This window comes from Microplitis mediator, chromosome 10, assembly GCF_029852145.1.
Source record: "Microplitis mediator isolate UGA2020A chromosome 10, iyMicMedi2.1, whole genome shotgun sequence".
In the NCBI taxonomy this organism is placed as follows: domain Eukaryota; kingdom Metazoa; phylum Arthropoda; class Insecta; order Hymenoptera; family Braconidae; genus Microplitis; species Microplitis mediator.
Genome location: NC_079978.1, coordinates 13888684 through 13913316, shown reverse-complemented (window position 1 = coordinate 13913316; position 24633 = coordinate 13888684). Strand labels below are relative to the sequence as shown.

The following is a 24633-nucleotide window of genomic DNA, read 5'->3' as shown; positions in this document are numbered from 1 at the left end:
CGCATCCTCTCTCGGCTTTTTCACTCATTCCCTTTATTCCTCTTCTTCTTGCCCGAATAAACGTAGAACTTTTCACTTACCCTCGGTTACCGATAAAAAGTTGCCTGATCTAATAACTGACGACACCGTTACTACTACCACCATTATATATATATCGGCGAAAAAAATCTATGTGAGCGAAACCTGTTGTACACTAGAGAGAAAAGCCACGACAACTTTTCTATTTACTCAGTTTTTTATTGATTTTGACGTTGAGTTACTGGAAAAAGTTGCATCACTTTATTTGATTACTTAAAACTTACCATATATATATTTATACATAACTATATTTATGCTTATCTGTATTTTATAATTTGATAGAAAAATTTTTATATTTCTATGTAAGAGCTTATTATTTTTTTTAGTAAATATATTCAAAGTTAAATCAATAGTTTTTAATATTCTGTATTATTAACCGTTAAATGCAGTTTGCATAAAAAATTTCACGATCTTTTTATCATAAAATATTTGACTTCAATAAAAATAAAAAAAAAGTATAAGAAAGTATTGGTATCAGCGATGTGGAAAACCACTTGGGTATTGTAAATTTCTGTGAGCTATAATCTGTGTTTTTTACGAATCCACGAAAATAATAAATCTATGATGAAATTCAGTAGAAATAAATTATTCTTATAATTTATTGTCAATTTATTATTTATTCCAAAGATTACCACAAAAATTTTTTTAATGGTTTTCGTTTTAAATAGAAAAATATTATCAAATCATATGGTTTATGTATTTATTAGATATATATATTGTAACATGAAGAAATTCGACATCGACCCGTGGTTCAATATTATTTAAAAATTATTTGAATATTATGAATCGTTACCCGATGAGCAAATTCTAGTGACATCTAGAATCATTAATTCCGACTTCGACCGAGCAATCGATCCAACGCACGGATTGAAACGAGAGATCCGGGATAGGATCCGTACTGAACGGCTGCGTTTTTGTATTTGAATAATTCGACCCCGACCAAATGAACAATTTTCGACTCCGACGTTTGAACAATTTAAATTACGTTTTTTAAGATCAATCCGAAAGTGAATAACGAACAATTAATCGCGACATCTAAATTCCGAGTGAACAATAAGCCGCCTTTTGTGAACAAGCCGAAGCATCGGCGCTAAACTGAATAAGCGTACGAGTGTATCTATTATTGAACAAGTGAGACGCGTTCGCGTAATAATTATTAATCAAATAATTAATTACGTGTAACAATTACACTGAGAGAAAAAAGTGCATATTTTCAAGTAAAAATACTTGATTCAAGTATTTTAGATACTTAAATAGTACCGAGTAAATAATTTCTTAATTCTAGTAAAAATACTTGTGAAATCTATTAATACTAAAAACTTAGGTTTAATAAAAAAATACTAATGTTAAATAATAGAAAACTAAAATTTAATATTTAAAATACTTGAAATAAATGATGAAAAAAATTTAATTTAGTAATTAAGATACTCCAATTAAATAATAAAAAGTCACATCTAGTAGTTAAAATACTCAAGTTCAATAATTAAAAATTAAAGATTAGTATTTAAAATACTCGTGATCAATATTGAAATATTTTAATTTAGCATTTAAAATACTTTAATTTAATAATTATAAGTTTTTATTTACTACTTAAAACACTAAAGTATAATAATTGAAAATTTTCATTCAGTATTTGAACGACTTAAGTTCAGTAATTAAAAATTTATATTTAGTGATTAAAATACTTAAATTTAATAATTAAATCTTCTTATTTAGTATATGAAATGATGAATTCAAAATTAATTATTTATATTTAGTATTTAAATTTAATCCGTATGGATGCTTCTTCGGATTCCCCTGCGCTGTTATAGTTATGACTGAAAAGCATTCCAAAAATCTACTCACAAGTATTTACCTCAAGAGTACTTGTACTCTTCTACTAGGATATTATCCTGTTGGGAGTAGTTGACAGAGTGACATTTTCACTCCTTTGAACGGAACTTATTACTTCTATTCTAACTGTCCAACTAGGAAAATGTTGCAGCGCTCTTCTGCGCCTAGCGGTGACTCCTGGTACTAATTTTTTCTTTCGCACTCTGCGTTTGCACACTTTGTTATTTTCACTCGCCTTATTTTTTCTCTATCTCTTTATTCATTTAAATTTATTTATTTTTATTTATTTTTTTTTTACACGCATTATATTTTTTTGCGTTTATTTTTTTTTCTTTTAATAACTTTTTTTTTTATATATGAAAATATTGTGACTCGTCACACCATGATAAAAAATTCCTTAAGTTGAGAAAAAAATATTCTCGAACTGGAAAAAAAATCACTTGGGCTGAGAAATTTTATTACTTAGTTTAAAATTTTTTTTTTGTTTTAGTTCGAGAACTTTTTTTGTTGACTTAATACAAAAAATGTCTTTAGATAAGAATAAAGATTCTTGACTTGAGAACAAAATATTCTCAAACTGAAAAAAAAAAATCACTTAAGATGAGAAATTTTTTACTAAGTTTAATATTTTTTTTGTTTTAGTTCAAGAACTTTTTTATTTGACTCAATACGAAAAATGTCTTTAGCCAAGAATAAAGTTTCTTGACTTAAGAAAATATATTCTCGAACTTGGAAAAAAATTGCTTGGTCAAAGAAAGATTTTTCTTGGCTTACGTAATTGCTTTCTTGAATATAGAAACATGTCAACTTAATTCAAGAAATAATTGCTTGTTACAAGTAACTCATGTATCTAGTAATATATTACTAGATCGAAGCAATAGTTGCTAAAAATACGAAATATTATACTTCAATTTAGGAAAAATTTCTTGTTTTAAGTATTCACAGAAATAAGTAAAAAAAATACTTGAAAAAAATTTTTTTTTCTCTCAGTGTATATGATAGTGAAATACGCGTTACCGAAATAAAATATTATTTTATATTTTATTTTATTTCATTCGAGCAATTCTGAGAATTACATATTATCCGTGTCTCATTCGCAACAGCAGTCTTGTCAGCTCGCCGTGTAAGAATACTCTGACGTCACTCGTCAAGTATTTCGTTAATACTTACGCTGTATGTGTGTCTCCGGACAATAAAGTAACTGATTTTTTTTTATTTTCATCAACCGACTGTTTTCTTTAGTGCAACGAATGGATTTTGTTTTTCGATCAACTACGACTTTTTTTTGATAATTGTGTTTGTATCGAGTCAAGCCGACAACGGCAAATTATATTTTGATTTGTAAACCGATTATTTTTGATTTGTGATACCGAATGATTATTTCCTTTGTTCAATATACGACCGATTATTTTGTATTAATTCTGATCAATTATTTTATCGTATCTTAAGTGCCTGACCTTTCGCCGATCCACCACTGTAAGCTGACGTTTTCGATACTTTTTTATTTGTTGATTATAAAATCACCTGGCGCCCAACTAAAATAATTTTGAATAAGGTTGCCAAATTGTTCGTGTACTCGGACTTCACTCCAGTAGACCCCCGGTGGTGAAAAACCCGGTACAATATATATATATATATATATATATATATTTGGGTGCTTTTTTTTTGCGACTATTTTTTTTTTCGCTCCCATCCCGAAATTTTGTTGGAAATACCCCCAAAAAAATTCCCTCAGAGTTTGAGCCCTTAATATTAATATTAAGTACCCGACCACAGCGTGTGAAGATTTCCCATTTAAAATACACGAAAACTTGGGTTTTTATTTTATAAGCTTCTATAACTCCACGGAATTTTATGATATCATCTCGTCCAAAGTCGCAATTTTCTCAGAATTAAATGCTCTACAAAAGTGCCCATGGTCGCGAAGTCGTAACTCATACAGGTGGGGTAGTACGGACCGCTAAACTGAATTTTTTCATAGGATTCTTGTTTTTTCTCTCAACAACAAGACCTACAAAAAAAATGTGAATAATTTTATAGGAAATTCAATTCCCTACAAAAAAAGCCCTTAGCACCGAATCACCCAGATTGATATTTTCTGAGATATTAGTCAAATAAAAAATCAATATTTTCTAAGATTTGATTCGACATTTTATGGGAATTCAATGCTACGTAAACTTCAATAATTAATATCTCAAAAAATATCAATCTGAGTGATTCGGTGCTAAGAACTTTTTTTGTAGGAAATTAAATTTTCTATAAAGTTGTCCTTTGCATTTTTTCTGTAAGTCTTGGTATTTATGAGATAATGGGAGAAAAAACAAGAATTCTATGAAAAAATTCGGTTTAGCGGTCCGTACTACCTCACCTGTATGAGTTACGACTTCGCGACAATGGGCACTTTTGTAGAGCATTTAATTTTGAGAAAATCCCGGCTTTGGGCGAGATGATATCATAAAATGCCGTGGAGTTATTGAAGTTTAAAAAATAAAAACCCAAGTTTTCGTGTATTTTAAATGGAAAATCTTCACACGCTGTGGTCGAGTACTTCATATTAATATTAAGGGCTCAAACTCTCAGGGAATTTTTTTGGGGGTATTTCCAACAAAATTTCGGGATGGGAGCGAAAAAAAAAATAGTCGCAAAAAAAAAGCACCCTAATATATATATATATATATATATATATATATATATATATATATATATATATATATATATATCCCGCAAACTTATTTAGGAGCAGATTTTATTGTAGCCATTTAGTGGGAGATACCAATATGTCATAATGAATGTTCATGCTGAATGTCGACTCGTTAACACATACATGCTTGGCTCAAGATTGGGTACTCAGTCCTGGCCGTTACAATGATTACCCGGGCTTGGACCAAGACTGGGTAACCTAGCCTTGGCCGTCTAATGGCAACCCAGACTTGGGCCAAGGTAGGATTACCCAAGTTTGGCTATACCTATGGTTTAATAAGTAGATCATATAAATGTATCAATTCAACATTAGTAGGTTTTTCCAGTAGCTACCGTTCGGACCCAGCAATCAGAAGGACAGCAGTTCGCGCCCAGAGCCCAGCAGAATTTTCACCCAGTTTTTTTCACATCATTTACCTCCCTTAGATAGTTTAAACGTTAATGATCATGAATTCTACGAGGTTAATAATAATAAAATTTTTTATAAATTAAATTTATTCGTTGCCTCGATGTATGGGCCAGGGCTGGCAACCAGGGCTGGCCCTGTGTTATCATTCCAGAATTCTACCATGGCTGGGCCAAGGCTGGCTTACAAGCTTGGCCCAAGGTTCTATTAATTTCGACCAAACCTGAGCCCGTCGTACTTTCCACTCTGGGATGCCCCCGGTTACCCTTGTCGGAGCAGATTTTATTATAGCCTTTTAGTGAGGGATACTCACATGACATAATAAACGTTCACGCTGAATTTCAACTCTGTAAATCATATATTTAAAAAACGGGAGTATATTAAAGTTTAACGCTCGTGCATGCCCGCCTTGGAGCCGATTTTATTATAACCATTTGTCGGGAGATACCGACATGATGCATTTATTTGAAAAACGGGAGCATATTAACGTTGGATGCCCACACAAACCCCCATAGGAGTAAATTTCATTAAAACCGTTTCATAAGAGATACTTACATGACATAATAAACGTTCATGTTGAATTTTAACTCTGTAACACATATATTTGAAAAACGGGAGCATTTTAACGTTTGACGCCCACGCAAACCCTCTTAGGAGTAAAGGTTATTAAAACCGTTATGAGGAATACCTACATGACATAACAAACGTTCACACTGAATTTTAAGTTCGTAAGGTGTACAGTTCCAGAGATACTAAATTAAATAGATTTACATTCTTACTTAGTTACAAATAAGTCAGATTAGAGACTCTTCTTTTGACTGTTCCATAAAATGTGATATACGATTCTAATCTAAAAAAAAAAAAAATATGAAAAAAAATCGACAAGTGCTAGATAAAAACATTTGATGCTAATGGAATAAAAACAATTGATGGCTGTAATTTATCTGTTTTTTTATTAGACTTTTAAAAAAATAATTTATGCACCCGAATTCTGATTTATAATTGATTTTATTCAACTCATGCGCGCTATTCACGTTTTATGATGCCTAAAATGCGAACCCTAAATGGCCGTTTACCGACTGGTGAAAAATTATTTGTCAAAACGCAATAAAGATGTCTACTATCCCGGCCATTGTGACGTAATGAAAATAAACGTAACTATCTTTCGAGCTCTTACTGAATATGGGGTAATTACAATTCCCTGTTGTTACCTCTGAGTAGCCAAGATTGTGATGCCGAATATTTTTTTTCACCATGTCACTAAACAGCTATTGAGACTTCGCTTTTTAGGCGATTAATAAATCGTGAATAGCGCATATGAGTTGAATAAAATTATGGGCGCAACATGTAGGGTAATTCATAATCCGTCACCCGCGATTTGTTTATCACTCGTCTCCGATGTGCAGTATGCACTCGCTTCGCTCGTGCCTACGCACCTGCGACTCGTGCTAAACACATCGCGCTGACACATTATGAATCACTTACCCTACTAGTTACGCCAATAACTGTAAAAAGTAGTCTATATTTTAATTGACAGTATCTTGCATATGTATACAAAATTTGATCTCAATCAGATAAGTGGTTTATTAGTTATAAAGGTAAAAAAAGACAGAAACAGACAGACGAAAATTCCAAAAAAGGCAGATATAATATGAGTGGTTCGTAAACATGATATTTGAGGCGTAATTTGAAATAAAAACCCCATGCACTTCCAGAACCTACAGATCTATAGATCAGTATAGATATTATAACAGGGGTACTGCTACGATGGTCGTCCTTTTTAAGGTGCCACTGAAGAATTAACGGTCTTCCAGAACCGGGTATTAATCCTTCAGGGTCGTTGTAAATTTAATTTGTAAGAGAAGGAAAAGGAAGGATAATTTATAATTAATTTTGATTTCATGTAAAATAACAATATTAACCTTTATTTAAGTCAACTTTCTTTGACAATTTTTATTTTAACCGCATAAACTTATTTATCTTATACCTTATAATGGTCAACTACTTTTGACTATATCACACACACACACACACACACACACACACACACACACACACACACACACACACACACACACACACACACACACACACACACACACACACACACACACACACACACACACACACACACACTGAGTCCCCTGGACTTAATTATACATGCGCACGCGACTCTCTTATAGAATAGAATGTCTTATAGAAGAAAAATTTTATTTAGCTTCTTTTCAGATAAATTACGTGTTTACACGGAGAGAAATTTATAGTAAACGTTCCTAATACGTTTATGAAATATCATCTCATATCGTTCTGGAAATAATTACTGGGAACTATAGGAAATAGGCCTATAATTTCTGGAAAAAGTATCCATACCTATGAGGAAAATTCCTATCATTATGGTAACAGTTTCCATATCGCATGGTGAAAAATTATTGTAATGACCAGCTGTTACCAGCCTGCTTCGCCAGGAATTTTCTTAGGTTAAGTGACTATATATTTCTTTCATTCCGAAAATCAGACAAAGTTACATTTTTAACGCGCTCACAAACCACTGTAAGAGTGGGTCTTATAAAAAAATAGTACGCTATTGATTTCCTCGTTTCGTAAATATTCACAACATTCTTAGTTAAGAATTTTCACAACTTTGAATTGTAACAGTTACCATCTTCGGTTGTAACAAAAATAAATTTTAATAGTTAGAATTACCATCTTCGATAGTAATTGTAACCACCATAATTTGTTACTGTTATCATTTTCCATAGTAAAACTAATTATTATAACCACTGAAAAATGTTATTACCATTTTAGATAGTTAAAATTAAAAATTTTGTATTGCAGATAGTATCATTAAATTCTCTTTGTGTAGGTCTTTTGACCGAAAAACGTGAAAAATTTCATTTCTTACGCCTCCGCACGGCCCCACCAGTGTCGATTTAAAAAAATAAAATTTACGCTATCGATTTTCGCAGTTCATCAGTAATAGGGGAAGGGGGGGGGGCTTTCTTAAGAAAAACGGGCTTATATCATCAGTGGTTCCCACTTGTTTTACTTTTTTCTAGCCCCTTACCATGTTTTTAGTCTTAATATGCCGTGACTGTTGAAAATTAAAAATCTTTAAATTTGGGGCAAAATGGGCTCCTCAAAAAAAAGTTTAAACATTTGATTTTTTTTTACTCTTTTTACTTTTTCTAGTCTAAGAAAATAATTTTAAATTTCAATTCAGAAAATTTTTCTGATTAGCCGAGTTTAAAGTAAACCACAATCTTAAACACTTTACAATGGTTCAGTATTCTTGAATCATTTAAATTCGACAAAAATTTTGGGGGGTACATTTTGCCCCAAAATATTTCGAGGCATCCAAAATCTTAAGGGGCCCATTTTGCTCCCCTCTCCCCTATATTTATTGCACGACTCATGATGCGATGCATCAGAGAGTGCTGTACGATCCAAAAATTTTTGATTTGCAATCTGTAAAACTTTTAGTGAAAAAACTTGAAAATTTGCATTCATTGACTTCCGCAAATTCAAATAATAGTCGATTTTATGAAAAAAATTTACGACATTGATTTTTTCGTATCGTACACTGTAAAAAATAAGGTACTGACATCACACTCTCTAAGATTTCGACAAATTTCCTCTTCAGTGAAATCAAATTCGTTTGAATCAACGAAAGATAGTTTGTCTCAAGAAAATAATTTTTATTGAATTCAAATCTCTATACGATTATGCAAAATTGCTTAAGAGTTTATGTTAAAGTATTTCGGTTCGATCGTAATTAAAACAAATTGGGATTGAATGGTAAATTATATTTAAATTAAAGTTTGGATCTACTTGATTTGAAAAGAAAAACTTGTTGAAGGAAACTTTTCTATTTCGAGAAATTTAACTAAAACTCTTGAATCGTTTAAATATAAATGGTTGCCGTTCTTATCACCGATATTTAAAAAAAAACCGATTATTATGTGTTATGAGAATCATTCCCATAATTTATTGTAATTGGTACCATAAATGTCTCTCCGTGTAATGTGATACGTCGCTAAAGTCGAAAATTTTTAACTTGATAGATAATTTTTTTTACTCTAATAATATTATATGTTAAAAATAAAACTTTTTCAAAAGATAGATTTTGTCGCGAGAATATTTTGTCCGGGGATATTAACGCGCGGTACATTTTGTTCTGGCTTCCCTATACAATGATTTATGAATAAGATATTTATTTGAGCAATTACACTTACCGCCAGTAACTCGGCATGTGAGGATTAAATCGTCACGTTCCCCTTCTGGACCTATTGTGTCATTGACAGCTTGTCCATATCGATTTAAAATTACTGGAGACTCTGGTAAAACTGAAAAACAAAGTAAAATTCAATTCAATTCACTTTACACATATATTGTTCATGAAATAATTGATAAAAAAACTTTATTTTTACTATTACAGCATTAACTCTCAAATGACCCACGTCTGTCAAATGTCATATATGTCATACAGTGACATTTTGATCCCAACGTAAAATAATGACCAAGGGTTTTCAGAATTTCTCTCTGAATGAATTCTGTAATATATTTCTTACTTTTGCAACAAAGCCTCAACTTTGATTATAGGTTATTAAATTGAAAAATCTTTAAAAAACCGCAAAAAAAATTAAAAACAATCTGAGGTCGAAATAGCATTTGGTACACAGAAAAAAAAATTAACTTGATTCAAGTGAAATATTCTTGAACCAAGGATACTAGTTTGAAAAATTCCATTTTTTTTGCTTCAAGAATTTATTTCTTGGCTCAAGAAGTTTCAGGATTCTTAAATCAAGATTTGTATATGTTTGGTTCAAAAGTATATTTTTTTTCACACAATAAATCTAACTCTCAAACCAAGTAACAGATTTACTTGGGTGAACATTTTGACGCCAGGTGGCGCCTCGATGGGAACTGCGTACTTGCTTGTTTTTCTCGGTCAGTTGTAGTTAGTTTTGAATTGTGAGTTCACAATTTGAACATCAAAACATAAATCTCGCCGTTGATAATTATTTTTGTTTAATGTATATGCATATGAACAAATTTCGGTATCATAATACTTAAAGTAGTAAATAATTACTGTGTTCAAACTTTAAAGATTTTCACAGTAAATGTATTTAATTGTCAATGCTTATTTACTGGGTAACCTCAAAATTTCTATTATTGAAAAGGTGGCCATTAAACAAAAATATTATTTAAATTTTTAGTACAAATAAATTTTTTTTAAAATAAAAATATGCATTAAACTTCTAAATCAAAAATTAGTATAAGTAACCATTGTAGTAATAAACTGATTAATAATTTTAAAAAATTTATTTGTATATTTCTGAATCGAATAAAATAACATCCTGATTCAAAGAATGCGCCATACCCAAACTAAGTCAGTATCATCCTGAGTCAATATTATCGGCCTCAAACCAAGAGGAAAAAATTCTTGGGAGAAATAAATATGCATCTTGGTTGAAAGCAAACAATGCTTTTAAAATTAAAAATTTTGAAAGAAAAATTTTTACTTTCCATTGGAGAGTAATAATTTATTTATTCAAGACTGAAATTTTTTTGAATTGAGAAATTTAGATGTTTCGAAACAAGAATACTATTTTTAAGAAAATAATTTACTTGAACCAAGTTCATTTTTTTTTCTGTGTATCATTGAAGGATTGATTTGATATTTTCATTTTTACTTTACAATATTTTTAGCTAGCCTGTTTTGGGTCTAATTTTAAATATTTTAAATTTCCTTAATATCCGAATCACCTTTGATATTTCTTTTCCCGGGTCGAAAAAAAATCTTAATTATGACTTAAAATTTAAGTCAAAATCCTTCAAATTTCACCTACGTTAATTTTTTTAGTCAGTGTAAAATTTTCATAACACTTGACTTAGATTTGACTTTTTCTGGCTTAGTTAGGATCGATTTAAGACAAAATAAGTCACGTTTAAGTCAAAACTGGTTCAGTTTGACTCTATTACTTTTAGATTTAAGACAAAAAAAAATCACATTCAATTCAGAATTGCGTCGATTTAAATACATTTTACTTAGATTTAAGTTAAAAAAAGTCACTTTCAAGTCAGAATTGCGTCGATTTTAATACATTTTATTTAGATTTAAGTTAAAAAAAGTTACATGAAAGTCAGAATAAAACAAAATTAGACAGTTACAACGCAATTTTAAAAAATACTTACAATTAGTAACATATAATTAATGATAGTAATAATTATTCGAGGTGTTTATGGTTCAGAATATTTTCGATTATTATTAAATGGTATATTGTTTATATCAACAAATTATAAAGAAACATTAAAAAATAATTCTTCTTATGTAGCATTTAAATACTTGAATGAAAAACGTTTTGGTCTTCTTCATTCTTTTATAAAAATTATTGATAAAATATGCGATTGTCAAAAAATTAGTAATTGTAAGTGCCTTGGCCATCATTTTGCAATTATAACTCTTCTGCAAACAAAACCTTTCAAAGAGCCTGTCAGACTTCTCCAACTATCACACTTATATGAATTCATTGTAACTGAAAATGTATTTGCGATTCCTGTCGAAAATTTACTATCGGTATGTTTTTATATTAATACAGGTAATAAAACGTTTATTGCAGAATTGGTTAATCAATATGAAAATGAATGATATTGTAAACAAGAGCTTATACAAATTCTTAAAGAGCAGAATAAAAAAAAATCATTGCAATAAAAATTTTTTTTATAGTAAATTTAATTTAATCAGAAATAATTTAAAAAAAATTTGCTATAATTAAAATTGAGTTTTAATTTTAGATTAGTTTAATTAATAAATAAGTGTAAAAACCACATTCGATTTGACTTAATTTTTAAGTTAAAATTAAGTCAAATATAGAACTAGATTTCGAATCGATAAGAAGTTGTTTTTTTAAGACAAAATAAGTCAAATTTAAGTCAATGAAATAATTTAAGCCAAAAAAAGTTAAATTAAAGGAAACTAAACAATTTAAGTCAAAAAAAGTCTAATCTAAGTCAAAAAAGTTAAAAATAGTCAAGATTAAGTCAAAAAAAGTTAAAATGTGGAATACAGTTGTCGGCACTTCGACGATTTCAAAGAAAATTAAGTTAAATCAAGTCAAATTTAAGATTTTTTTTTTACCCGGGTTAACCCTATTAACATTTCAGAGCCTTGTCAAGCTAATTCAACGGCTTATCCATCATTTTAGTTGGTTTTTTGAGAAAAATATCGATGATGCTTTAACTAAACTAAAGTAATTATTTAATTACCTTGTCTTTAGTTGGTTACTTATTCTTGAAAACCATTTATATTGGTAATCAATTACAGTAATTTATAATCTGTTGAAAAACATTAATTCAATAATTTATAATTTCAATTTAAAAAAAAATGCAATTGTCACTGGTGAGAAAGCCATGAAACAATTGAGCTTATTTCGACTTCACAGCTCTCCGGTTTCCTATTCATTGTTACAATGTGGATTCTGCTCTTGAAAAAAAAAAAAAATGACAAAAAAAAAAGCAAAGTTTTATTGTCCAGCTTGTAAAATTCCTCGATGTGAATCACGTAGATTCTTTTTGTCTACGGTAACTGCGCACCACACTACCATGGCAATCGTACTTTTTAATTAATTGTTATTTTCTTGTTCTTTATGATTTAATATATCACGTGAGAACTAACAGAGAAATAAAATAATTTAATAATCAAATTATTATAGAATTTAAATTTATATTTTATTATAATAGTTACTAGTTTCTTAAGTTTTTATATTTTAGGTAGATTTCTTTAGAAATCGGACTATTAATGGGTCTCATGATCGAATTGGTTCCGTAACAAATTGCCCCCGGACAAAATAACCTCAACAAAATAACCTTGTAACAATATAACCTGATAAAAAATCACCTGAGAAAAATGACTTTGTGTTACGTCCGGATTGACATAACATGTACTTCAGTCCCTTATTTTGAGTCAAGACACTAAAGTCCTTTACTCGGGTAACGGGGACCACGTTATTTGGTGCCGAGCATGAATAGGGATAGGAAGGGTGTGTACGTTCTTGAAATTAGCAATGAAAATGTCAGGACTTACAGATGCGGTTTGTTTATTGAAGACAATTACTCAGAAGGTACATATATCGATGATGATCACGATGATCGGGGGTGGCTGGACAGTGCACTTGGACTCTTCTCGATTTGTAGGTGTGGCTGCTTGGCGGCGATTTGTGCGAAGGTGGATACGTGGTTGACGATCTTCTTGGTTGGTTCTGTTGTCACTGAATTTAATACTTTCGCGATATTTGAACTTTAAGGGGAGATTGTATGAAAATAGACCTCCGAGTGAATCCGAAATCGAATGAATTTAATTCTTTCAGGGGAAAATACGATTACTGTAAGCAATTTACGACGTTACGAAAACCAAGAGTTAATTTAAAATAAACAGGAACTAGGTGGGAAAAGAAAAAAGGTGAAAAATAAGATGAAAAATAACCGGTGGATAAATTCCGAATAATCAGTATAATAATGTAATATAAACCGTACGATTTAAAAAGTTTAGTAATTCTTGAATTTACAACGTAAAGTCAACCGTAACGTTAAAAGGTTTAATAATTCTTCAATTCTTAAAAGAAATTACAACAAAGGAAAATTGAGAGTAAATACGGATGTACTTGTTACGACAAAAAAAATATTACAAGTGGGCTCTCTGGTCCCGTGTGGGCCTCTTTATATATGCTAGAGATTAGGCGTTTACCGGCCAGAAGGGGGGGTACTTGGCCTAGAACTTCTAAGGCTTCTCTAGTCATAATGATAATAATAAAAACCAAAATGGAAGGTCTTATCTTTTCGGGGAAATCTTCAAGCATTATAATAGCTACCGGTGAGTGTAGACCGGCCCCTTTCTTAACAATGCTTAGATTACTTGGAGTGGGGGAAACGTTAGAGAGAAGTGGCTACAAGGTCTTCTGCTTTGGAAGGTGGGCTACTGCCGTGATAAGAAGGGAAGTGGGGATGAGGGACTAGAACTCTTCTATAGTAAATGCGCTTGGTAGCTAGGAGAAATGCGTGGATTAGGTGCGCAGGTTATTGAAAGAAAGGAGGTAGCTGGGTCTTAATATTTTTTGAATAGGGATTACTTAGCAACAGGGGGAATACATGGATCAGGTGCGCAGCTCATAGAAACGAAAGAGCTAACCTGGTGATCGCTTAGTAACAGAGAGGGGAATTCGAACAGCTTATTCGCCAGGAGAGGAGAAGTATGAATTTCTAGTGAGTGGGGATTGCTTGGCAACAACGGGGAATGCATAGATCAGGTAAAAATATTATTTGGTGCGATGAGGGAGTAACTAGGTCGGTGGTACGAAGGGGCCAAATTTGTATTAGGAAACTAAGAGTTGTAGTTACAGATCGGTGGGTTTTGTAGTTATAAAAGACTTTAAAAATTGTAACTCGGGATATCATAAAATTCGGCGCCGGCATGGCTGCCTCTTTGTTGAGTAATTCGGCTGATAAGAGATACCGATGCGGTATCGTGTTTAACATAGATCTCAGCTATGACTTTATAATATTTTTAATAGAATAAAGAAATCGTAAAAGTTATTACAAAGGTATCACGTTAGAGTTTCTATATCACCGGATACAAGTAAGCCTCGGCAAATATCGAGTAGCAGCTTGTTAGCTTATCGCGAGTATAAAGACATGCCGAAAGATTTTGACTATTGTTATCATTTCTTTTTTATTATGGTAATAATTCCCGGAGAACCGGCGATTGCCTCATATTGTGGCATCATCTACATGACCTAATTAGATATAAATTTTTTCTCTTATCAATCTCCCATTATGAGCTCTTGCGAGAGAAATAACGGGATTTATTTAACTGGTAGTTCTAGTAATCAAAGAAAACCTAGTTTCTTTTTATTTAACCAAATGAATATTACTTGACGTGTAAAATATTTTTCAGCTATTTTACGACGTAACACACCTCCGCACTTAAAAATGAACGTCGGGGTCCGATGACCGCGACGTGAATGTCCTTATGCAGTGTCCAGCCATCTTTACATATTCATTTCTTATATCTATCGATATTTCAATCGTAATGATTACCATTATACCTTTTCTCTGTAAATCTATAATGTAAATGCATTATACGACGAAAGAAAAAAAGTTATACAATCATGTATGTTATGTGTTAAATATCAATGGTTGTTACAACTCGTTTTTACCAATTTGCCATTGCTTGGTTTTAGAGTCATTAATTCCATGTGGTTAATAATCAGCAAAAATAATGAAACGGAATGAAATACTAAGAATACATGAGTAGGGCAGCTACTTGATTGGTATATATATATACTTTTCCCACAAAAAAAATTATGTTTTAAGTTAGAAGAGAAAAAAGAAAACGTATGACAACAATTGAAAGGAGACTAGTGCGTGGTGTATTTCCGCACGAGGATGCTACCCTCTTGCTCAAAAATTATTGATACACCTGAACACAAGGGAAAAATATATATATATTTACACAGTTGACTTAACATAAACCCTTATGATACATTATAACGAACCTTTACTTGGCTACTCTCACTGTTTATGAGTCCTATGGTCTTGGTTGTAGTTTTGGAAGTGAATCATCAAATTCTTTTCTTGCGGGTGAAAAAGAAATTTAAAACGATACTAGCGTGGTCCAAGGTGAGAGACAGGCGTAGGAAAATTTATATTAGACAACCTTTTCTTCGCTTCGTTTAAAGAACCATTGGTGGCGTATCCCTCAATTTCTATCTTGATATTATGAGTTCCCCAAGAATTAGTGTTCTATGACGCAGAGGACTTCTAGCCGTTCCAGCCGGGCTTGAAGTACCTGAGGATCACCGTTACCAACAAGAGAACTCCTTCATCCCTTGAAGAAGTTGATCAGTAATTTTTCCAATCTCCTTGGCGATCTGAACCGTTCTAAAGGTCTCCCAACAAGGGTCATCCAGACAACATGTTGTCAAGATGACAACTCGTCCCTGGCGAGTTCGAGGCGGGGTCCGTGAAAACCCCGCGGACATTTAGTATTTTCTTGCTGCGGCCCAGACGACATCTACTATAATGAGAGTGTGTTTCTTCGGAAGAGGAATTGTGAGAAGAATTCTGTTCCCGGATGCAATGTAGTATGCACTCAATGTAAGTATCAAAGAGCACAAAGTGGTTAGCAAATATCCCTACAAGGGTTTGCGCCGAGCTTTTGCAGGTAGTTCTCTTCCGTTTTTACTTCGTTTTTAATCTGTGATGGTGATGGGCCCTTCAAAGTTTCTTGACTGGCTGGATCGCACCAGAACTCTCGCCGCCGTATCCATTCATTCTGGATGTACTGAAGAAAGAATACCAACAACTTGGTTTCAGTGTCAACTTATAAATTCTCAGAAGCTAAGTGACAATGGCTCTAGAGCCAAATAGATACATGGTCGTTTTTGTGTTTTTCTCAACGAAGAAAAAGGCGACAATGTACTAGTGTTATTGGTGTAATAAGTTAACCTGATTTTCCATTTCACTCGAAGAAATTAAGATTGTAGTTCCTGGTTAGTTCATCATCTCCTTTCCCATGGTTGTCCGGTTGGCAGCATCAGTAGTGATAGTAGCCCGAGTATTCTTTATATTATAGTACAATTTATTGTGTTTCAGACTAAGTATTAATTAATTTTACATACGGATAAGTTAATTTATATTTTCCAAAAATAAGTAATTTTATATCTATATTTCAAGTTACTACATATATGACGCGTGAGAGTCACTATTTTTTTATCTTCTCCCCTTTTTTTTTTGTTTCCTTTTACATTGAGATTTGACATGCATCTCTCAGTTTATGTAAATTTCGAGTAAGTGCAAGAGACACGCTGCATGGTTTACTGACCTAGATTTGTATACACAATTACAATATCATTTTTTTTTTTAAACGCAGCTCAATTACATATATATTTTACCTTTTCGGTTTTTTTTTCTAATGAAGAGAAAGAGAAAAAAAAAAAAATATTCACATACACAATTTCGATTTTATCTTTGATACGTATCTTACGCAATGTTAGTTGTATCCTCATACTTATTTTCCACCTCAACCTTAAGAAGAAAACAGGGTTAATTACTAATTTGTAGGGAGCAATATCCACAGTTCACCTGTTATATTTACATAATCTTTAATCTCAATATTATAACTGATTTTTGACGTTCTCCTGGTTTCTCCTTAAAATTCAATGTATGATGTCCCTTAGTTCTATTCATTATTATATAATGCACGCCAAATAAAGAAAACAAAAATCGAGGGAAATTTTTAGTCGTGTCGTTGTTGTAAAAGAAAAATATTTCAGAAAACAAATGGTTCACTAAATCTTAGTTATGACCTTGTAACACACCTTTATTGTAAATTTAATGTAAAACTAAAGATCCTTTTCCTATGGAAGAATCTCGATTATAGTAATTTTATCGTTTTATTTGATTAATATTATTTTTTTGTTATGATATTTTGCACACATAGATAATATACTTCTGTTCTTGAGAACTTGGTTATAATAGGCTTATGACTACCTTAGTTACCTAATTAGGCACACAAACATCACCTTTTACTGCGAAAAGACAACTTTTCTCCTATATATTAAGAAATCAAAAAAAAAATTTATTAATATATATATATTTTTTAATTCTTTTTGGTTATTACTTATTATTGTTATTTTTTTTTATATTATTTTATTTTCATTTCCTTATATTTCCTTGAGAGAAAATCCTAGGTAACAATTTTACCCATATAAAAAAAAATTGTAAGTTATAAAAAAAACTAACACAAGCAACTAATAATATTCGATTATTGTATTATATGATTATAGAAATTCACACACACAGATAATATCCCCCTTTTTTTTTGAGAACTTTAGTATACAAAGCTTATAACTACTTTTAGTTACATGAATGTAACCCTTCCTTAACAAAAATTCTATCTTCTTTTATATGTAAAAGAATTAGTTATGGATTTTTATTATAATGATTTATCTTTTATTGTTTTGAATTTATTAATGCTCATAGTATGGGCAAATAAAAAGGAAAATAAAATTTTTTTTTTTGTCTCTATTTTACAAGAAATTTGCATTAGTCATAATAAGAACAATTTACGACGTACATCATTCTGGGATTTCCTTGCAATTTATTTAGAATATACTAAAGATTATTAACATGTGAATCAATCAAAGGGAGAAGAGAAAAAAAAATATAAATAAATACAATTATGATTATGAATCAGCTTATTTGAAGTCATTTTATTTTAGCTGCAATTCTCTACCGCTAACTCATGAAGTTTAACATTTAAATATTTGTCATTTCCCTTTTTTTTTCTTCTGTATAACCGCTTTTGTTAATCGTATCGTTTTAAATGGTTAAATTCTCCCTTTTGGAGGATATTTATCAAGAGAACAGTAACCTTAATTGAAAATACCTGTTTTTTGTATCGATAATTTTTAATACGGGAGGTTTCATTTGGTTACCAGCAATCACCAAAGCTTGATCAATACATTTATCAATTTGTACTGTACAGCGCATACCTTTAAATAGTCACCTTATATTTTCATTAAAGATTATGTTCTGAATTTTCTTCATTTAATTTCCAAGAAATCCCCCGATAATTATCCCTGAGAACCGAGGAGGAAAAGACAAAAAAAATTAATCTTCCGATGTAATGTTTCTATTTAGAATGCTCTCCATATCGTTATATCATTTGTAAATTATTATTTTATTATATTCAATATTTTTTTTGACAAACCCTCCTCTTTTCCCTTTTTGCTGAGAGCGTTAAGTAGTATAGATTTTTTTCTTTTTTTTTATTACTAAATTTTTCATAACAGTGAGAAATTTTTTTGACATCCGAAATTATACAATACCCATAACCGTATGCAATAGTAGAAAATAAAAGAAATTAATTCTCTGGAATGAGAGAAGAGAAAAGTAGCAGAAGAAAACTTCACATAAGTTGTTGTAAAACATCAGCTATGCATTTCAAGATTTTATTACTATTGTTATCAAATGTATTTTTATATGTGTGCATATACCCATAGCCTGCTATATTAGTAGTTTGGCATCATAAATATGCCTCTCAATGTTTTTTTTCTTTTAAAGAGATAATTTATAAAGCATAGATGAGAAAAAAAATAATAAGAAGTTAGATTTTACTTCCACGTTGAATAGCCAAGAACCAGAGAGGTAACGTTTTCAGGTTTGTGAGGTTCGGTACCCTTCAACTCTCATCACAGTACTGCATTGCTTGAGAATATTACAGTTGATAGCGAATCCATCTACCGGACAAATTGGCTGACTGTAACATACAACTTTGATTATTAAATTAATAAATATTATGAAAAATGTGATGTTTCCGTCTATTTGGTTGATCTCGAAGTCTTCCTTGTTGTACTGTAGATTTTTTGTTTTCGAAGATGACCCATCAAATGACTTATAAAAAGCAGTTTTACTCTCCCATCTCTTATATAAATATAATTTGTTGGTGGCTCCCATATACTACCTTACTTCAGTTATACACTTAGAACACTATGTTCATAGCTTAAACAAGTTGAACTTGGTTGCTCGACCCTTGCTCTGGCTCACATTTTCGATAGCTTGCTCGAAGATTTCCTACAAGATCCCCTTTTTGGTCTCGCCAGCAACCGGATCTAGAAGCGATGAAACATAGGCAACCGATTATAGTCAATGTCGTTAGTATTATTCCATAAACAATAAAATTGTAAGTTCCCATATCTTCAATGTTGACAAGGGTAACCTTCTGGAGTTCCTCTTCAATTAAGGACAAGGTAAAATCGTAACTTAAATGCCCATAGTTACTAGTGAAGACTGATGGCTTAAAGGAATAGGTTTTATTTGTAATGTAATATAGAGGCTTATAGTTAATGATTTCCGGTAACAGTTTGGATATATTCAAAGTTACGTTTGGCTGATGATTGAGCTCATTGAATTTCCTTGCGTCATGATGACCTATTAGGTTGATGTCGTTGATTCTAGCTGTACATCCCGGTTTAAGAGTGAGTACCCCTGCGCTAGATATCTTCATACTTTCTGTGATCCTTGTCTCCCACATGACTTGAAGTTGCTCTGGGTGGGGTAGGGAATACAACCACCCTCCTGTTTTTTCGAATGGCTTCCAAAAAGCACTGTGAATTTTACTTACCTTGATGTCGCAGTTCTTGAAAGAACTTGAGTCCGAATAAATGAGCAGGTCAGTTTCACACGATGACTGAAGACTTCTATCATAGATGACGGGGGTTGGAGTGCAAATAAGAAGGCTCTTCATAACCTTGCATCGGGCTAACATTTCTTGGCTCCATAAGGAATATAATTTCTTGTCCTTTGAAATCAATAAGTAGTCTTCCTTGGGTTGAATGTACGCAGAGCCCAGGAAGGCATCCCCGATGGGTTGTTCGACCGGGTATGGATTCATTTTATAAAGGCTGTAGACATCCTGTTGGACTAATGGAATGTATAAAGTGAGGAGGAGTTGACGGTTAAAATAATCGTGGGTCAGTCGCGAAATTCCGTGTATCTCCCCAGAGTATATCTCGCTGAATTTTAACGGTATTAAATATTTCTGATTGTTTGCAGCATAATTCAAGGTTGCTATTCTTAAGGTTTTAAATCCTAGAAGGCTTGGTGATAGTTGTCCTAAAAGTGCTGAACTTATTATACTCGTAACAGTTCTTAAGTAAGATATATAATTTTCAAAACAAGATTGTGTAATGTTACTCCAAGCATTCAAGTGCTTGAGATATGTGAAATAGGTCGTGTTACCTTTAAATATAGGTCCCGTGAAGTTTCGTATTGGATCCCGGTATTTTAATTGAGAAGTGATTTGATTATTTAGCCGATTTTGTACTGCATCTAGATCAGAACGAATTATCTGAGTGCTGTTCATTAATTGATGGGTAGATATCCATGGTCCCATTTCTAGAAACTCAAATTCCTTAATGTAATGGTCTAAGAGTTCTTTGTTGTCGGAGCTGTCCAGTACAAATTTGTCAGTAACCACCGATTCTGGGCTAAGCATCTGATGAAGTACTCGAAGGTGATCTTCTATTTCTTGACTCCTTCTTCGATAGACATCTAGTTGTATATAAATTTGACAATTGGTTGCATCTATTACTCCAAGGCATTCCTCATAAACTTCTTCAATTTCCATCCCCTGAATGGTTGGTCGTCGAAGCCGAATGGTATTGAAGTCAATTCTAGTTACCAGCTTCCATTCCTCTTGAGTGAAACGTACTTCCCCCAAGGACTCGTAGTACAGCCCTGCCTTCAGGTTGAATTGCTCCATTTTTACCGCACTACCGTTAATATTTGTTACCACATAGTTGACGAAGAGGACGGCCATCCAAGTCGCAGTCTTCATGTTGCAGTGTATCCTATGCAAAAATTCATATTTAGCCGACTGAATTTGATAATTTTCCTTTTTTATTGGCCTTATTCGTTCAAGTTGTAAAACAATTTTTTTCAATAAACTTATATGTATCCCTACATTGTCTAGGTAACCAAACACTCTCGTGCGCTGAAAACCTGATAAAACTATTTTTAACACTTTCCCTTCTGTTATGTTCATATGACTTTGTTGTAGTACTTGTATCGTTATTTTGATATGCAGTTTTTCTCCAGATGTCGGATTTGCACAATCGATATTGTTATTATTACTATTCCCGAATTGCACGCTCGTTGTATAATATTCACTTGTATTAATCCCCACGTCAATATTACTTTTGTCGCGCTGACTATCACTATTTATTCTATCGTCATCGTTAGTAAATTTAACGTTAGCGACACCTGTATTACTATCGCTGTCCTCAACTGTACCTTCCTTGTTACTTTTCATCTTACACATCTTTTTACCCCGATCTCTGTGGCGAACATCCAAATCATCTATCTTAATATTAATGCAATCACCTCCATTATCGTAAATAGGCCAATAATCATCGGACTCTTCTTTGCTCCTAATATTAATTATTTCCTCGTTCCCTGAACTTTCGTCGTCCCCTGAACAATCGGAAACGCTTCTATCTTCTTGAAATTCGTCGAAGGTAGCCTTGCCAATGCTGAAAATGTTATTCTCTTTGGGATCACGAACGGCACCTCCTTCGCTAACTGAATTCACGAACTCCCGTTTGTTGCAACTACTTCCTATACAGACATTAATTTTCTCGACGGTATTTTTACCGCTATTAAAAATTTCAAAACTATTATATTTTTCGACAGCATTCTTACCGCTATTAAAATTGTCAAGATTAAAATTTTCTTTAACGAAATTCTCACTACGATTAAGATTATCAAGATTCTTATTGCTTCCGACAGTATTTTCACCGTTATTGAAATCTTCCGTATTATTATTTATTCCGACAGTGTCTTCACCGCTAATAAAGTATTCCAAGTTATTATTTATCCTGACGATATCCTCACCGCGATTAAAATCTTCAAAATTACTATTTATCCCAACGGTAACCTCACCGCGATTAACGTCTTCAAAATTATTATTTATTCCGACGGTTTTTTCACCACAATTATATTTTTCAAAATTATTATTCATCCCGACGATTTCTTTATCGTAATTATCAAAATCTCGAACAATTTCCTTATACTCATGATCATTATGATTATCATTATCATTAGAATCTACATTACCTTTTTCGACGGCGCATTCATCACTATTAAAATCTCCAAAATTATAAATTATACCTTCAGTTTCGCTATTATTATTCACACAGACATTTATTTCTCTGACTACCTTCTCATCTTCCGAATTTTTATTTAAACCGACGTTATTCTTACGGCGACTATATTCTTCAAAATCGCGAACAGTCTTTTTATTGTCATTATTATACGTACAGACATTAATTTCTCTGACAGTATTCTCACTGCCATTAGAATCTTCAAAATCAGGAACAGTTTCCTTACCACTTACAAAAATATACTTATTTTGTTGAAAAACCTGAGTGATATCCCCGACGCTACTTGAACTTGTACAAATATTTTTAAGTTTGCGTGAAACTCGAACATGAGCTTCCTTATTTTTTCCAAAATGCCTCCCGGCACCTCCATCGTCATTTGAAACCGAACGAGCAGTTTTATCTCTTCGAGAATTATTTATTTTGACCTTTTTAACGCAACCGGCATCTTCACCGCTATAGAAAATACGAACGGCATCCTCGCCAGTATTAAAAACACGAACGGCATCCTCGCCGTTATTAAAAAAACGAACAGTATCATCACTGCTCTCAAAAACACGATCGGCATCCTCGCCGTTATCAAAAACACGAGCAGTATCCTCACTGCTGTTACAATTCCCCCAAACATTTTCATCTTTAACAAAAGCATCAAAATAACTTTTCTCTGTATATGGTTCCAATGTCACGACCGGTACCGCCACTTCTATTTTTTTGGAAGTCGTATTAACTATAAACACATGCACTCGCCCGTTTTTATTTGTGACAAGTGCTTCACGTAAATAAATTCCCTTATTAACTCTAAGTCTCCGCACATATCCCGTTTCTATTTCTGGATTAGCAACGCGGACGAAAAATCCTACCTTCGTATGAGCAGGTATAACCACCATTTCATCATGCTCGAAGTCTACTCTGTAACCTTGGATTTTTAAAAACCCTTGTGAATAGAGTACGTCTATGTAATTATCTTCTAAGAATTTTGATCCTAGAATCCCGTCTCTTTTTATTGGGAATTCGTTTGGAACTAAATAAAATATAATTGGAATGCCGAAAATTTCTGTTTTCATTTTTCCTAACGTAAAAACTGATTCTGAAGTAATCCCTGTTAATTTAAATATTCCCTTACGGCTTATCCAAGTACCAGGATTCACCATACCGCATTTAAGTAAATTTAATTCGCAACTAGTATCAATCATTAAACGAACCGAGTTCAAAATTTCTGCAGACGTTATTTTTATAGTAGGGGCTTCGCGATCTTGACTAAGCCTAACTACTGCCACTGGAACATTTTCAATGGCTCCTGTGTTTTCACTTCTCCCGAAATTATTTGCGTAACCGGACGTTTGGATCTCACGGCCTCCTGCGGCGCGCCTTGACGTTTCCGTCTCGGGCCCTTGGTAGTTTCCCGAATTTTCTTTATCACTGGCGCGTGCCCATCCGTCGGTAGATAGGTCCGGCGGTCTAGTCATGAATAAACTTTTATTGTTATTTCTTCTCTTTACGCAATCCACTATAAAATGTCCTGGTACCTTACAATAATAACAGATTTTTTCTTTGACGCTTTTATTTGATAGTTCACGTGGGAAGGTTGGAGAGTTAAAGTTATTTCGTAAATTGTTAATATTATAATTATAATTATTGCCATCGATATTACTGCCGTTACTATTGCATTTATCATTATTTCTATCATTTCTACTGTAGATATTACCGTATTGCATGCTATTATTACTCCTATTGCTGCCACGATGTTGATTATTGCTATTATTAATATTGGTACATTGACTATAATTATTTTTATTATTGTAAAAATTATTAGAGAAGTGATCACTGTCATTACCATGTTGGTGAGGACCCAATTGGTAACATACTAAAGCACTATGACCCGTTTCGTAACAAATTGGG

General features: G+C 32.4%; 1 protein-coding gene across 3 annotated transcripts in view; it reads right to left on the bottom strand.

Annotated features, from left to right (window-relative positions):
- Positions 1 to 24633, bottom strand: part of LOC130675558 (hemicentin-2-like) — a 635075-nt gene that overhangs the window by 197346 nt on the left and 413096 nt on the right. For all 3 annotated transcript variants that reach the window (XR_008991309.1, XM_057481317.1, XM_057481316.1), the window contains exon 4: positions 9250 to 9360. Coding sequence is in view for 2 of the 3 variants with exons in the window: in XM_057481317.1 (XP_057337300.1) it covers positions 9250 to 9360 (111 nt within the window). In the remaining variant the exon portion in view is untranslated. The remainder of the gene's footprint in view (positions 1 to 9249; positions 9361 to 24633) is intronic.